This window comes from Berghia stephanieae, chromosome 8 (assembly GCF_034508935.2).
Source record: "Berghia stephanieae isolate SIO BIC M18660-M18661 chromosome 8, UCSD_Bste_1.3, whole genome shotgun sequence".
NCBI classification, from domain to species: Eukaryota; Metazoa; Mollusca; class Gastropoda; order Nudibranchia; family Aeolidiidae; genus Berghia; species Berghia stephanieae.
In genome coordinates, this window is record NC_088367.1 from 35,108,777 (window position 1) to 35,126,924 (window position 18,148).

General features: G+C 35.8%; 1 protein-coding gene across 2 annotated transcripts in view; it reads left to right on the forward strand.

Annotated features, from left to right (window-relative positions):
• The window catches only part of LOC144978570 (SCY1-like protein 2), a 54,223-nt gene that overhangs the window by 34,695 nt on the left and 1,380 nt on the right, over window positions 1–18,148 (forward strand). For both annotated transcript variants that reach the window (XM_078924804.1, XM_078924803.1), the window contains exons 8-17: window positions 3,636–3,761; window positions 4,229–4,405; window positions 4,920–5,042; window positions 6,425–6,538; window positions 6,842–6,974; window positions 10,660–10,778; window positions 14,424–14,524; window positions 14,953–15,016; window positions 16,310–16,438; window positions 17,429–18,148. The exon at window positions 17,429–18,148 is cut by the window's right edge. In XM_078924804.1, coding sequence (XP_078780930.1) covers window positions 3,636–3,761; window positions 4,229–4,405; window positions 4,920–5,042; window positions 6,425–6,538; window positions 6,842–6,974; window positions 10,660–10,778; window positions 14,424–14,524; window positions 14,953–15,016; window positions 16,310–16,438; window positions 17,429–18,148 — 1,806 coding nt within the window. The remainder of the gene's footprint in view (window positions 1–3,635; window positions 3,762–4,228; window positions 4,406–4,919; window positions 5,043–6,424; window positions 6,539–6,841; window positions 6,975–10,659; window positions 10,779–14,423; window positions 14,525–14,952; window positions 15,017–16,309; window positions 16,439–17,428) is intronic.

The following is an 18,148-nucleotide window of genomic DNA, read 5'->3' on the forward strand; positions in this document are numbered from 1 at the left end:
ACAACTTCTCCAGCAGTACGACTCTAATGATATTTTCAACACAGACGAGACGGGCTTTACTACTGTAGATTCCCTGATAAAGCAAAATGAGCTCAGTTGTGGCAAGAAAGGCGAAAGAACGAATCACATAAATGAGTCTAATGTCTTGAACATGACAGTCCCAAGCCCGAAGAAAACTCAAAGGAGAAGGCCCTACATGAATGGCAAATGAAAGTTGGTACTTTAATGCTATTTTTAGCTTCTCCACTTAATCGCACACTCCAGTTAATTGACACACTAACCTGAACTCCTGAGGGTGTTCGATTAAGCTGAGTTGACTGTAAATGAAATGTTGATAATTAGTATTCATAGCATCTGGAGTACATTTTAAAATCTGAGATTAGATCTAACTTTCTTCAACAAGAGATCTGAATAGTCTCAATGAAGACCAGATCGCATAACTTTTAATTCTCTCTTGGTGAAAATTATCGGGTCTGAAGTTCTTTTCTTTTAGTCCTTTAGAACCATTAGCAATTGTTTGCTATCATTGGGATAGGAAGCTTGTCTATTGCAAAATACTTTCTGTCAGATCAAACAGACCCAGCTATTGTTGGGTGGACAGGGAGGTTAGAAAAAAAAATCTTGACTTCACCTGGAATCTGTCTCAGTCCCTTCGTGTGTGAAGTGAGTGCTCTACCAACTGAACCATCGAGACTCCCCCCCCCCCCCAGGGTCTGAAGTTATAATTAGATAAATAATCGGTGTAATTGTGATTTGAAAAAATTTAGTCTCAACTTTAAAGGGTTAATGAATTTTTTTGTATTTCACTGTTATTTTCATCATCATCATCATCATCATTGCCTTTTTCACCCTAGGTCAGGGTATAGGCCACAGAAAAACATCCTCTCGATCCTAAGCTTTATCTCGTTCCATGTCTTATCACTTCTCTGTATATCAGCTTCTTTAATTTTTCTCCATGTTCCTTGTGGTCTTCCCCTTGATCTTCTGCCTTGAGGGTTCCAGTCCACCACCATCACTATCACCTCTTATATTCCAGATCAGCAGTATTCGTGGCACTATTAGTAAAAACATCTCATCAGAGATTGTAGAGAATGTCCAACTGTTACTAAATATGGAATATATTATTATTATTATTATATTATTATTATTATTATTATTATTATTATTATTATTATTATTATTATTATTATTATTATTATTATTATTATTATTATATTATTATTATATATTATTATTTTTATTATTACTATTAATATCATTATTATAAAATATGAACATTTATATAGTGCATTTCCACGGAAATAGACGTGTGTATATATATATATATATATATATATATATATATATATATATATATATATAATATATATATATATATATATATATCTGTCTTTGTGTGGCTATGTGGTCTAGTTGTATGACACTCGCTTTCAAAGGATTACCTGACACGACAGGTTAATTGACTCAGCACTCTATGTCTGCATCACAAGGTGTGAAACATGATCACAGTCGATCCAATGCCATATGTTTGTTTACATTGTCTGACCACTTGATTGCAATTCTCTACCTGTGAAATGTTTTCCTCTACTGGGCCGTGAATAATAAGAAAGGATTACAGAGAGGACTTGCATCTCATCTTTTGATTGATCTATACGATCCCAGTCCACATTGATACACTCAAAAGACAACTGAACTAGCATCAACTCAAGACACATCAGAATGCTGGCTTTTGAGATGGAAAGGTCGACAGAATGTCGTTTAAAAAAACAACATGATGCTGATGTCTCTTTTGCCAGTCAATGGAGTGATGGGGTTTTGAAACAACTTCTCCAGCAGTACGACTCTAATGATATTTTCAACACAGACGAGACGGCTTTACTACTGTAGATTCCCTGATAAAGCAAAATGAGCTCAGTTGTGGCAAGAAAGGCGAAAGAACGAATCACATAAATGAGTCTAATGTCTTGAACATGACAGTCCCAAGCCCGAAGAAAACTCAAAGGAGAAGGCCCTACATGAATGGCAAATGAAAGTTGGTACTTTAATGCTATTTTTAGCTTCTCCACTTAATCGCACACTCCAGTTAATTGACACACTAACCTGAACTCCTGAGGGTGTTCGATTAAGCTGAGTTGACTGTAAATGAAATGTTGATAATTAGTATTCATAGCATCTGGAGTACATTTTAAAATCTGAGATTAGATCTAACTTTCTTCAACAAGAGATCTGAATAGTCTCAATGAAGACCAGATCGCATAACTTTTAATTCTCTCTTGGTGAAAATTATCGGTCTGAAGTTCTTTTCTTTTAGTCCTTTAGAACCATTAGCAATTGTTTGCTATCATTGGGATAGGAAGCTTGTCTATTGCAAAATACTTTCTGTCAGATCAAACAGACCCAGCTATTGTTGGGTGGACAGGGAGGTTAGAAAAAAAATCTTGACTTCACCTGGAATCTGTCTCAGTCCCCTTTCGTGTGATAAGTGAGGCCTACCAACTGAACCATCGAGACTCTCCCCCCCCCCCCCCCCCCAGGGTCTGAAGTTATAATTAGATAAATAATCGGTGTAATTGTGATTTGAAAAAATTTAGTCTCAACTTTAAAGGGTTAATGAATTTTTTTGTATTTCACTGTTATTTTCATCATCATCATCATCATCATTGCCTTTTTCACCCTAGGTCAGGGTATAGGCCACAGAAAAACATCCTCTCGATCCTAAGCTTTATCTCGTTCCATGTCTTATCACTTCTCTGTATATCAGCTTCTTTAATTTTTCTCCATGTTCCTTGTGGTCTTCCCCTTGATCTTCTGCCTTGAGGGTTCCAGTCCACCACCATCACTATCACCTCTTATATTCCAGATCAGCAGTATTCGTGGCACTATTAGTAAAAACATCTCATCAGAGATTGTAGAGAATGTCCAACTGTTACTAAATATGGAATATATTATTATTATTATTATTATTATTATTATTATTATTATTATTATTATTATTATTATTATTATTATTATTATTATTATTATTATTATTACTATTATTATTTTTATTATTACTATTAATATCATTATTATAAAATATGAACATTTATATAGTGCATTTCCACGGAAATAGACGTAATATATATATATATATATATATATATATATATATATATATATATATATATATATCTGTCTTTGTGTGGCTATGTGGTCTAGTTGTATGACACTCGCTTTCGGATCGGAAGGTCCTGAGTTTGAGCCTCGCTCGGTGCATGGTTGAATCCTTGGAAAAGACTCTTTACTCAAATTCTCTCACCGTACTCAGGTGTAAAATGAGTACCTGGCTGTTAACAGCGTTGTCTCTGTCCGAAAAATTGTAATATCATCTAACAGACGTCATGTCTCCTATGTGTTGCTGTTGGCCAGGGACCCCCTGTAAAGTGCTTTGAGCACGTTTAGTGGATATTGTGCTATATAAAAGCTCATTAAAAATTTTTTTTTTGTATAAGCGCTTCCGAGCACATTTGTTGGAAAGTGGCACTTTAGAAACTATGCATTATCATTATCATTATTTATCTTTTCTGACTCTTTGCTTCTTTCTATATCTAATTAATTTGTTATTTTCAAATGTTGAAATTTTTCTTTCTTTACAGGTCCCATTTTTTGAAGACATGGCGTGCATGGCCCTTCAGTATGTTGACACTTTATATCAACGAGACAACATTGAAAAATCCAACTTTTTCAAGGGACTGCCAAAAATTATAGAGCGGTTACCAAAGGTTTGAGGGAGTTTCATCTTTAATTTTCATTTTCATTTTAGAAATTTAATTTCTGAAAAAAAAATTATGATTGAATGATAAATTATCAATTCTCCAAATTGAATTTTTGTACAACCCCTCCCGCCTACTCATTATTTTGAATTAATGGTTGCTGAAAATCTATCATTTGGTAATATTATTACTATTATTATTGTAATTATTATTATATATTGTTGTTGTTGTTGTTGTTATTATTATTATTATTATTATTATTATTATTATTATTATTATTATTATTATTATTATTACTATTTATATAATTAAAAAAAGTAAGTACGTTTATAAAGGGCATTTCCACAGAAATACCATTTTCAATGTGATTCATAATGTTTTATCACAATTACTGCTATTATAATAATTATTGTTGTTGCCGTCGTTGATGTTGATATTTTATTTATTAGCAAATATAATAATTTTGTTCTTCCCAGCGTGTTAATCAACAGCGAATCCTACCAGCCTTGTTCACAGAGGGCATGAATTCTACCATGGTTCCTTTCATTCTACCCAGTATTTTCTTCATTGCTGAACAGTCAACAAATGAAGAATATCGCACTTTGGTTCTCCCCGATCTAATACCCTACTTCAAAATCAAAGAACCAGTACAGGTGATTTATATATGTATAGCCTGCTCCCAGTTATTCAGTCATAAATTATCTGGTTTGCTTTTCCTTGATTCAAGCTCTAGTCTTCAAATAGAGCAATGTATTATTTTTGGCTAAATGGACAGTTTGATTTTCCATCATTCACTCGGGAAACTGAAAATTGAGAATGTATCCATTACATGTATCCATTACATGAACAAAGCTGAGAATTCTCTTTTAAAGAAGGGATGGGAGGAGGGGGGGGGGGTGAACAATTAATCCCTAAGAGGGAAATTATCTTTTTTAAGTTTGAAACACCATTCCGAGCTGTCATAAGAACAGCGCCCCTCTCGATCATCCCCATAAGTTAGTGTGAGGTGACTTCTCAAGGCCGTACAGTAGGGTGGGTGGGATTCAAACCGGTACATATTGGTTATAATCAAAAGGTGATTGGTTGAAGTAGTTACAGGAATATTTTCATAAACAGACAAATCAATATAATCTTAACTTTATTTAATCTCATCTTATATTAATGTAGGTGATGTTGATGTTGCTACAAAACATGAATCTCCTGCTGTCCAAGACTCCAACAGCACAAATCCAGGCCTATGTCTTTCCTCTGATTTTTTCAGCCCTTGAGTCAGACAGTCCACAGATACAGGTAGGTTTATCTATTTGATGGGTCATTTTGGATGAACTGATCCCAGTTTCTTTAGGGTTAAACGGACAATAGCAATTGTTTGCTACCCATTGTATTGAATGCTATATATTATGTCATTTTACTATCCACCGGATTTAAAACATCCAACCTCCCAATTACTTTTGGATGGACAAGGTGACAGTATGCGGCTATGTGGTCTTGTAGTATGGCACTCACTTTTGGATCAGAAGGTCCAGGGTTCGAGTCCCATTCTGAGTGGTGCATAGTTGAGTCCTTGGAAAAGACTTGTTTACTTACATTATCTCACCATACTCAGGTGTAAAATGAGTGCCTAGCTGTTAACAGCAGTATGTCCGTCTGAAAAAATTGTAATATTGCCTAACAGACATCATGTCATGTCCTACATCTTAAATATTGCTGTTGGCTATGCACCACTTGTAAAGCGTTTTGAGCATGTTCAGTGGACATTGTTCTATATAAAAGCTCAAATTTAAGTTTTAGAAATCTCAACTGCACCCAGGATTAATACTGGTCCCTTTGCCTGTGAGGGAAGTGTTCAGCTATTGAAATATTGGGACCCCTTTGTCTTTAATGAGCACATAAAAATATTTACTTCTCTCGTGGCTTTTATTGCATACGTCATTTATTAGAAATAGATAAGTTTCATCTTGTCACCATATAGTTTTAGAGTGTTGCTAATTCATATCCAGTCTGGATCTGAGAAGTAGGTCTCAGTCACAACATTCACATCTTCAAAGATGTTTCAATTTACAAAGATAAACTAGAGCTTTTTGATTTTGGTGTATATATGTGGGGTCAGTAGCTAAGTGGTACAGTGTCATATCGCAGAGTTAAGAAATGTTGAAGATGGTCAGTGATTGGACTGGCGAAATCTTGTGTAATAAGTGATTGCTTTGCACTAACACACACATTACTCAGTTTGACTCAAGTATGCACGAGTACCTGGCTACATACAGTGATGGGTATTTTTAGAGTGCAAGTACAAAAAGGGTCATTTGATAGGCACCTAGTATTGTATTAGATTCCATATGGCTTGAAATAAATGGAATAAACAAAACCAGTAAGTATACTGAATATGGTGTAGATGTGTGGAATTGATTAAAAATAGAATAATATAAACAAATTTATAACCCACCATTTTCAACAACATTATTTCTTTATCTACAAGAGCTGGTATCCTGAAGTTCCCAAAAGCAATACTAACGAATAGACGAACACAAGCAACTCATCAACATTACAATTCTTCTTCTTTTTTCTATCTTCTGGTATTTTGAGCATCCTGAAAAATAATGCAAAGGAAAGTAATAAACAAATGAATGACCCATAACCATTAGCACTATCCCCTTTTTTAATATCTCTAGGAGCTGTGCCTCAACATCATTCCAACATTTGCTGACTTGATAGACTACTCCACCCTCAAGTCTTCTCTCATCCCTCGAATCAAGAAACTTTGCTTGGGCACCTCTGTTCTGAATGTGAGTTGTCAAGCTTAAATTGGTTTTTCCATAGACTCATAGTCTTCAATAATACCAGTAGAACATGAGAGAGAGAGAGAGAGAGAGAGAGAGAGAGAGAGAGAGAGAGAGAGAGAGAGAGAGAGAGAGAGAGAGAGAGAGAGAGAGAGAGAGAGAGAGAGAGGAGGGAGGAGGGAGGGAGGGAGGGAGGGAGGGAGGGAGGGAGAGAGAGAGAGAGAGAGAGAGAGTGTGTGTGTGTGTGTGTGTGTGTGTGTGTGTGTGTGTGAGCCATTCACTTTGCCTATACATTCTGTCTGTTCCCAGGTGCGTGTCAACTCATTACTGTGCATGGGTAAACTAATGGAACAAATGGATAAGTGGTATGTACTGGATGAAGTGTTGCCATTTCTTAGGGAGATCCCCACCAGAGAACCTGCTGTGCTCATGAGCATTTTAGGTAAGTATTTTTCCATAATGTTGACATATGATAGTATTGGTCTTTCAAAGCCTTAAGGCCCATGGAGCCGAGTTTATCCAGGTTTGTATTGTATACTGAGGAGAATCCTGCAAAATTTGCAGGTAAAGGCTGGCACAGGAACTTATTTTAATATTTAAAATTATTATTGTGATTTGGTAATGTGAATGAAATTTAGATTTAGCATAAAGTACTTTTATGGTTTAGCTAAAGCGTATCAAAAAGCAGCACAGATAGCAGCAGGGATGCAAAACTACAAAATTGCACTTCTTGGCATCAGTGAAACAAGGTGGCTGCAGCCTGGTCAAATAAGGTTATCTTCAGGAGAACTCCTGCTTTACTCGGGAAGGGTGAGGACACAGATTTACACACATACTTGCAAGAATTGAAAACCGCTATGAAGACAATGTGTACAGAAGAACTGGGACTCGATGTTTGGCGACAATGTATGTCGACGAACACCTTACAGAAGATCCAGGAGAGAAAACAAAAGAAAGAAGCAATAAATGCAAGTCGAACCAGGTCAGGCAAAGCAAAACACCAAATGGATCACAGTTGCTCACAATGAAGTAAGAAAAAGTGTGAAAAGAGACAAAAGAGAAAATTGTGATCCGATGGCAGAAAAGGCAGAAAAAGCAGCCCACAGTGGAAATATAAAGGAACTTTATGACATAACGAGAAAACTGTCAAGTAAGTACAATCCTCCAGATAGACCGATTAAAAATAAACAAGGGCAGACTATCGTAGAAAATGAGGCACAGATGGAAAGTTGGGTAGAACATTTTGACGAACTTCTAAATAGACCTGAATCTGATAACCCCCACACCATTCAAGAAGCAGAACAAGACTTGGATATTAGATACGATAGGCCACCCAAGGATACGATTATTTGCCATCAAGAAAATGAAAATTGTCAAGGCAGCAGGACCGAATGGAATCCCTGCAGAAGCCCTCAAGGCTGACATCAAGAAGACAGCAGATGTACTCATGACCCTTTTTGAAAAGGTTTGGGAACAAGAGGAAGTACCCAAATATTGGAAAGAGGACCTGAGTGATTGTGACAATTATCATCACACCTCTCTCCATACCTGGGAAGATTTTCAACAAAATTCTGCTACAGAGAATGAAAGATACAGTAGATGCCACACTATGCAAAACCCAGGCAGGTTTTAGACAGAATCAATCATGTACAGACCAAATAGCCACATTAAGAATCCTACTTGAGCAATCATTGGAACAGTCCTCTATTTATAACTTTTGTTGACTAGTGTAAAGCCTTTTATAGTCTACATCGAAACATTCTTTGGAAATTACTCAGACACCATGGAATCCCTGCAAAGCTGTCCAGATTGATAGAGAAATCTTATGAGGGAATGACTTGTCAGGTAATTCACACTGGTGTTTAATGTGTAAACTGGAGTACGGCAGGGATGCCTCCTCTCATCATTTCTGTGCCTACTTTCCATCGACTGGATCATGAGAGAAACAACAAATGGCGAGAGAAACAGAATTCAATGGACTCCCTGGACTCAATTCGAAGACCAGGATTTTGCAGATGATCTTGCACTTCTCACTCAAAGCCATAAGCAATACAATCAAAACATCTGAAGTGGACCAAATTTCATCAAGAATGGGCCTTGACATTCACCTAAAGAAGACACAAATATTAAAAGTTAGCACAAAGACTATTACACTAAATGGAGCAGGAGGAAGTAACAGCTTCACATACCTTGGAAATGTTATTAGTGTTGATGGAGGCACGGACCAAGGCCCGTATCTGAAAAGCAAGGGTAGCTTTTAACATTTTGAAAAACTTTTGGAAATCTTACATCATTACAACTTGAACAAAAGTCTGGGTGTTCAATTCAAATGTTAAAACGGTTTTGATTTATGCCTTGGAAACATGGAGGACGACCAAAACAGTCATAAATAAGATCCAAACTTTTGTCAACTCATGTGTGAGAAAGATTTTCAAAGTGCATTAGCCAGAAAAAAATTAGCAACATTGAGCTTGGGCAGAAAACAAACCAACAACCAATTGAAAAAGAAATATTGAAGAGAAAATGGAGATGGATTGGTCAACAAGAAGCATTTCCCGGCAATCCTTGACCTGGAATCCACAGGGCAAACAAAAGAAGGGCCTACCTAAGAACACCTGGAGGAGAGATGTAGAAGCGGACAACCAGTGTTTGGGACAGACATGGATAGGCTGGGAAGCGATGGCACAGGACAGAAAAAAGAAGAGGACCTTCGTTGATGGCCTATGCTCCTGTTGGGACAAAAGGCCAAAATAAGAAAACTAAATTAAGGGTATCAAGCAATTGTTTTTGTTTGTGTTTTTTTTTTTTTTTTTCCATTTTAGATGACAAACTGAATAAACAAATCCGTCTCAGTGGGCCTCGTAACTCTCACTGATTACTTTTCATTGGTAGCCCTCCCCCCCCCCCCCCCCCCCCCCACAGCAAGTTTATCAGAGCAGCTGCTTAAATGGAAAAGTCAGTGTGTGAGAGAATTTTATATATATATATATATATATATATATATATATATATATATATATATATATATATATATATATATATATATATATATATATATATATATATATATATATATATATATATATATATATATATATATATATATATATATATATATATATATATATATATAAAATTTTAACTGGTTAATTGGAACACATGCCGGCTAACTAGAATAATTTCACCTTAGTAAAACTTATAACCAGTTTTTCCATACACCCAATTCATGCAAAATATAAATAGTCATATTGAGATGAACATAATGGAACCACCATGTCTTCAAATTAACTTATACACACTGTAGGTCCCAGGGGTCTCGATTCAAAATTAAATTTTTGCAATCCACATCCGAAACCAAGATACAAAAATGCACATAAAGTGCCACTTCATTTTGCTGTATGAAATACTTTGCACTATTGCACTGAAAATGAATCTAAAATGTCACAAGCATAGACAAAAAGACTTAAAACTAAAAAGAAGATTGTGCTAAATGACCTTTATAAACAGGTGCGACTAATACAATTGATGACACGATTCATACCTGCCGAATCTTACGAATTTTAGACAAATTTCATGGCCAAGTACGAAATTTTATGGAAAATTATGAATTTTTAATTCTTAGTAATACCTAAATTATAATAATAATAGTAATAATGATAAAAATGATAAATAATAATAATAATAATAATAATAATAATAATAATAATAATAATAATAATAATAATAATAATAATAATAATAATAATAATAATAAAAAATAATAATAATGATAATAATAATAATAATAATAATAATAATAATAATGATAATAATAATAATAATAATAATAATAATAATAATAATAATAATAATAATAATAATAATAATAATAATAATAATAATAATAATAATAATAATGATATAATAATAATAATAATAATAATAATAATAATAATAATAATAATAATAATAATAATAATAATAATAATATTGTGGTTGTTCATACACGATTTCAGAAATTACGAATTTTCTTGTCAAATTACTAAAAATTGACATAAAATTTACTAAATTTGAAGTTTTCAATTTGGCAGGTCTGCACGATCTGTCTGTCGGGTAACAATGATTATATTCTCCTTTCTCATCCGCAGGCATTCACAAGATTGCCTTGTCAGAGTCCAAGCTAGGGATCACCAAGGATGTTATGGCAAGCAAGGTGTTGCCTTTCCTCATCCCTCTCTCTATCGACAATAACCTCAACTTGTCTCAGGTAATAGCCCTCCCCCCCCATTCTCTCTCTCTCTCTCTCTCTCTCTCTCTCTCTCTCTCTCTCTCTCTCTCTCTCTCTCTCTCTCTCTCTCTTTCTCTCTCTCTGTGCCAAATATAATAGATATTATATTTGCATTTGAAATCAGCAACTTGTAGATGAAGTTTAAAGCATCACTAAAACGCATTTTTGTGAATATTGTGACAAATCCCTAAGACTTCATCCCCTATTTTTTACTCAAAAGATCAAAACAATGTTACAAAACCGTAAACAGAATCAATTTTCATCCTTTTTCTTCAGACTGGACGCCATGTAAGCAAGTACTAAACCTTTCCAGAATTCAAATAAACAAAACGAATTAAGTAAGATTTATATTTCGAATCTTTGTCTACAGCCAGCCAGTCTGTTTTGCGCTTATATTAGTTGGTAGGCTGTAGACGTGGCCCTGGTTCGGGAGTATTCTTGTCTGTAGGATCAAATAAGATCAGTTTTTTTTCTTTATTTTTGTTTTTGTCTTTTGTCTTTTTGTTTTTATTCTATGTATGAAAATTTATGCACAGCTATAGATTGATGGAATTATGGACACTGGATTTTTGAACGGTTGGTTATCCAGTCCTCTCACCTTGTTTTAGGCCTGTTGATTAACAGGATTAGCTTCTGGAAGGGTAAAAAAGAGTTGATAAAGCTCCACTCTCTCTCATTTTTTGTCTGGAGCAAGAAACTTAATTCCTATAGCTCATTTTGTGGTGCTATATGGTTGTCTGATATTTGGGTTACCTGAGGTCTTGATTGATAGAAGTAGATTCTGAAGACAAATTTCACAAATTAGATGAAGAAAGCGATTTTAGTGTTTCAAGCTTAATGTTCCCTGTGGGGTGAAGAATAGAAATGGAAGATCCAATCAGGGATGCCACTTTTCCGGTTTTAGCCGGAAATCCGGTTTTTTTACCACCAGCCGGTTTTAATCCGGAACCTCCGGTTTTTGTCCGTCATCACTATTCAAGAAAAAATTATTTTTTTTAAAGAAGAAGAAAAATACCGCGATCGAGCCGGAACTTTTTCGCCGGGTGAATAATTTGGGCTGTCACCGCCGGTCGAATATTTGGGCACCTAAATGGTAGTTTATCTACGCCCATCCCCATCACAAATCCTCCTTTTTTAAAAAAAATGTTTGATAAATAAACAGTGATTTTGAGAATTTCTCAGAAATTTTCCGTTGAATTTGCCGTGTCAAACATTTCCCTCAAAACCACAAAATCACCATTATGTCTTATGTCATATTTTGACACCTGTGCAATAGTCTCGTGAAATTTAGTGACGGTCCCGTTTTTATGACGTCGGGCCAGACTGAATGGCACCAGTAGTCACAATTGACACAGACGACCAGTGGTGTTCTTTGATTAGCAAGTTGATGGTTGAAGGGGAAGGGTAGGGACAAATCTCCCTCTCCCTTCTCTCTCCCTCTCTCCCTCTCCTCTCTCTCTCTCCCCTCTCTCTCTCTCCTCTCTCTCTCTCTCTCTCTCTCTCTCTCTCTCTCCTCTCTCTCTCTCTCTCTCTCCTCTCTCTCTCTCTCTCTCTCTCTCTCTCTCTCCTCCTCTCTCTCTCCTCCTCTCTCTCTCTCTCTCTCTCTCTCTCTCTCTCTCTCTCCTCTCTCTCTCTCTCTCTCTCTCCTCTCTTCTCTCTCTCTCTCTCTCCTCTCTCTCCTCTCTCTCTCTCTCTCTCTCTCTCTCTCTCTCTCTCTCTCTCTCTCTCTCCTCTCTCTCTCTCTCTCTCTCCTCTCTCTCTCTCTTCTCTCTCTCTCTCTCTCTCTCTCTCTCTCTCTCTCTCTCTTCTCTCTCTCTCTCTCCTCTCTCTCTCTCTCTCTCTCTCTCTCTCTCTCTCTCTCTCTCTCTCTCTCTCTCTCTCTCTCTCTCTCTCTCTCTCTCTCTCTCTCTCTCTCTCTCTCTCTCTCTCTCTCTCTCCTCTCTCTCTCTCTCTCTCTCTCTCTCTCTCTCTCTCTCTCTCTCTCTCTCTCTCTCTCTCTCTCTCTCTCTCTCTCTCTCTCTCTCTCTCTCTCTCTCTCTCTCTCTCTCTCCTCTCTCTCCTCTCTCTCTCTCTCCTCTCTCTCTCTCTCTCTCTCTCTCTCTCTCTCTTCTCTCTCTCTCTCTCTCTCTCTCTCTCTCTCTCATAACCATCCATTAAATCTTTACAAAAGCTAAATTTATGTTTAATGATAAGAATGGATTTATACTAGTAATAGTAATATATTACATAATACCAATACAAAACTATGTTCCTGTTATTTTTACACTTTGCTTGCGTTTGACCGATGGACGGAGACATTTTCCTCCTTTTTGACAAATTGCTATTATTATCACTGAAAAAAAACCACTCACCAAAACCACTACATCATCTCTACCACCACTACTATTACAACCACCACCACATCATCATCCCTACCAACAGTACTACTACAAATATCACCACATCGTCATTCCTACCACAACTATTACAACCACCACCACACAGTTATCTCTAAAAGACCACCACTACTACAACCACCACCACATCATCATCCCTACCACCACTACTACTACAACCACCATCACATCATCATCTCTAAGACCACCACCACCACTACTACTACTACTACTACTACTACTACTACTACTACTACTACTACTACTACTACTACTACTACTACTACTACTACTACTACTACTACTACTACTACTACTACTACAATCACCACCACATCATCATCCCTACCACCACTACCACATCATCCCTACCACCACTCTTACTACAACCACCACCACACCATCATCCCTACCACCACTACTACTACAACTACAACCACATCATCAACCCTGCTACCACTACTACAACCACCACCACACCATCATCCCTAGCACCACTACTACTACAAATAACACCACATCATCCTTACCACCACTACTACTACAACTACCACTACATCATCATTCCTACCACAGCTACTACAACCACCACCACCACACAATCATCCATACGACCAGTACTACTATAATCACTACCACATCATCCTACCACCACTACTACTACAACCACCACCACATCATCATCCCTACTACAACCACCAAATGTAATTACACTTTCAACTTTTGAAATTCTCCGAGTCGTGTCAGAAATTGCTGGGAGACAAATTTTGAATCGCATCTCAGTGAATTTGAGTGAAGTTTAAATTTATAGGTTATGGTTGCATGGGTGGGTCATGATCTTCACAATGCAATGAATAATTTTCTCCTTTTATGTGACCAGTCATTCTCATCCCTGATAGCTATTGATATTAATTTGTCTATATTTTGTTTTCAGCACCTTATTTTATCAATTTGAAAACTGTTAACTCTCTTTTCTTTTGTGTGTTATTTACTCACAATTGCAATAATAAGTACTGAAACAATATTCCAAATTTGATATTTTTCAAATCCCTACAAAGCCCTTGACGTTGATTTGTATCTCGTCCGCGCAAGTTTTCAGGCTTTTTTTAATTTGCCTGGTGACATCCCTGATCCAATGTGTGTCTTCAGCTGTCTACTCAAAAGTTATGGGTTCTATAATGTTAAATTGTTATTGAATGATATTATGATTAATGAGCAAATCTATTGTGGTGCTCTATTCTCTTCACAGTTTAATGCATACATGATGGTGGTCAAGGAAATGTTGACAAAAGTGGAATCAGAGCACAGAACAAAATTAGAGCAGTTGGACCAGATACAAAGTGAACACAAGTAAGATGATATAAAATTATTTTTTATTCTTGACAATATAGAAGTTTAATTGCTCCAAATACCGATTTAACTCCAGTACAAATAGATTTTTAAAACCCACATTTGACCAAATCCAGGTACAATAACTTTGAATAAAAGAGGTGTATGACTGGGTTGATACATTTTGTCTCTTCCTAAAATATGGAATTGATTGAAAAGAAACACAGATTTGGTGTTCTGAGACTTGGTGTGCTGGTTCATTTAAATTATTGTTGTTTTAGTCGCAAATGTTGTGTTTGCTTCTCAATATTTACTGTTATTTGCAAGCTATTGGATGTGGGAAGAAGGGGCTTTACTGAAATGACAGACACTAAATATTTCAACTCGCTTACCCTCCCCTTACCCATTAATAATATAAAACATTTTGATGGTTTTATTTTCCATTCCAGGGTGATAGAAATAGGGCAAATAATGGGTAACAATGACAGTGGAGAAAAACCCAAAACATCCTTTGTAAGTTGGTTGTTGTATGAGTATAAAAATTATTATTACTATTATTATTATTATTATTATTATTATTATTATTATTATTATTATTATTATTATTATTATTATTATCATTATTATTATTATATATTATTATTATTATTATTATTATTATTATTATTATTATTATTATTATTATTATTATTATTATTATTATTAATAATAATAATGGGGGGCGAAGTGGCCGAGTGGTTAAGGCATTGCACTGTGACCCAGAAGGACCCGGGTTCGAGCCCCGCTTCAGGCACTTTCGTTTTTTTTCCTTGAGCAAAATTAACCCCCAATTTGCTCACTTGGACAACATGGGTGATTCATGTTGACATCAGACATTTTGTTTGATGAGTTATCTATATTCCTTCGTGGGATGCCTAGGCGACGATATCTTTTGATGTTGTCACGAAAAAGGCATAATTGAATTTTAATTGAATAATAATAATAATAATAATAATAATAATAATAATAATAATAATAATAATACTATCTTTATTTCTATGAAGGCAATTTTTCGTTTGGTTACAGCATATGCATAATATACGCATACAGACATAAATGAAAAACAAAACAAAACACACACACACACACACACACATATGCATAAACACACACTCTCAGACTCACGCTGTAAAGGGCCTCGTGTAACCTATCTAAAAGGCATATCATCATGATTACAAACATTAATATATATACATATATATATATATATATATATATATATATATATATATATATATATATATATATATATATAGAAAGAGGAGAGAGAGAGAGAGAGAGAGAGAGAGAGAGAGAGAGAGAGAGAGAGAGAGAGAGAGAGAGAGAGAGAGAGAGAGAGAGAGAGAGAGAGAGAGAGAGAGAGAGTTTATTATTATTATTATTATTATTATTATTATTATTATTATTATTATTATTATTATTATTATATTATTTTTATTATTATTTTTATTATTATTATTATTATTATTATTCTTATTCTTATTATTATTATTACTATTAATATTATTGTTTTTATTATCATATTTATTCTATTCTTTTTTATTGTTGTTTTGTTTCATTTATTATTTGTTGATGGTTTGATTTTATTTTTTTGTGGCTTTTAGACCCCCATATTTAAAAAGAGATAATTTCCTATGGTTCAATTGAAATTATCTCTCATTTAAAAAAATCCAAAACTTACTTTCCAATTGAAATATTTTTGATACTTTGACAGATGATGAAATGAATGATGAGTTATTAAATTATTTTTTTCCCTTCACATATCAGATGGACCAATTCATGGCTGGTTTTGGATTTGGACAGTCAAGTCAAAGCAACAGCACTAAACAACTGGCTACATCTGGTTCCAGTGACAGGCTGGCTTCCAAAGCTGCCACTGATTCTACTCCCAAAAAAGTAATCCTGAATCCAGTATTGATAAATATGTTCTTTTTTTGTTTGACTTTTGTGACTGAGCAGTACTCAAATAATATTTTCAAAGGTTTGGAACCCTAAAATCATACACTGAAGAACAAAACTAAAACTATTTGAAACCGTAGTCATAGCAGTTTTATTGTATGGATCAGAAACCTGAAAAATAACAAAAGGAGACAACAGAAAGCTAGATGTATTCCAATCCAGATGGTCCTACCATTTAATATGAAATTGTAGGACCACATAAGCAATGATAATGTATAAGAAAGAGCAGGAATGAGGACAATAAGTGATAGAGCCCGAAGAAAGAGATGGAAATACAAGAAAAGAATGGGATAATGACTGTGATGCCATTGACATGGGCTCCAGAGGGAAAAAGAACATGTGGCAGACCCAAAACTACCTGGTGGCCTACTGTCGAAAGAAAAAGAACTGCAGGTTGGACAGCTTTGGGCTGGGCGAGGGACACAACCATTATCAAGGTAGAGTGGAAACAGCAGATCGAGGCCTTAGGTGCCACCTGGCATGAAGAGAAGAAGAAAAGAAAATAAGAAGCAGTACTTATGACTCTTCCTGTCACAAAATCAAGTGATGTTTAGCGATGCCATTGACATAATAAGTAAAAAGGATCAGAAACTGCCTGCTACCCTTAGGATAGGACACTAGTCTTTTTCAATGTACTTTCTATCAGATCTAATAAACCCAGCTACACAATCACTCCTGGATGGATAAGGGGGTCAGAAAAAAATCTGGACCGAGATTGATCCAAGTCCCTTTTCGTGTGAAGCAAGTGCTCTACCAACTGAACTATCAGGACTATCAGTGTGTTGTTAGAAAATAAATTTGAGATTAATTTTTTTTTTTATCACTGTTCACTTGATCTACAAATTGCCCTTGTGTTTTTGTAATATTTTTTTTATTATTTGTGGGTCATTGTTATTTATTTTAAATGTTTGTGCTTCATTCTTTCAGCCTGTCTTGTCCATAGAGGAGAAACAAAGATTGGCTAAGCAACAAGAACAAGAGAGAGAACTCAAAGCAAAACAACCTTTGACGGCTCAGAGTTTGTCAACAACGAAAAAGACTTTGTCATCTTCATCATCTTCACCATCAGTCCCCAAATCATCCACAAATGCCTCCGGGCCGAAAGACCTCACCAAAACCTTGTTGAATACAAACAATTTTCAACAGGGCAATAGAGGTGGTGGCAATTTAGATGGAATGTCCCATTCTGTTAACTGGGGATCGGCATCCTCTAGTAAGACAAATTATTCTAATTATGGCACTCCAATGTCATCGCCAGCTTCTTCGACTTCTTCCTTGTACTCTAGTTCCTCCAAATCAAACATCGACATGTCCTCTATCGACTCTCTTCTACCCTCGTCCACATTTTCATCATCATCGTCGTCATCCTCATCAACAATAACAGGAAGTCATAAACAGTCAATGACAACTATGAGTAGTGGAATGGGATTAAAGCCACAACAGCCATCACATATGATGATGCCAATGCAACAGCAACAACCACAGTCCATGATGATGATGGGACAGCATCAACAGCAACAACCTCCGTTACCAACCCAATACTCCAGCTTTCCAATGGGAGGGGGACAATATGGACAGGGAGGCATGATGAACATGAACACAGGGGGTGGATGGGGTGTCCAGCCTGGGGGAATAGCCATGGGGACA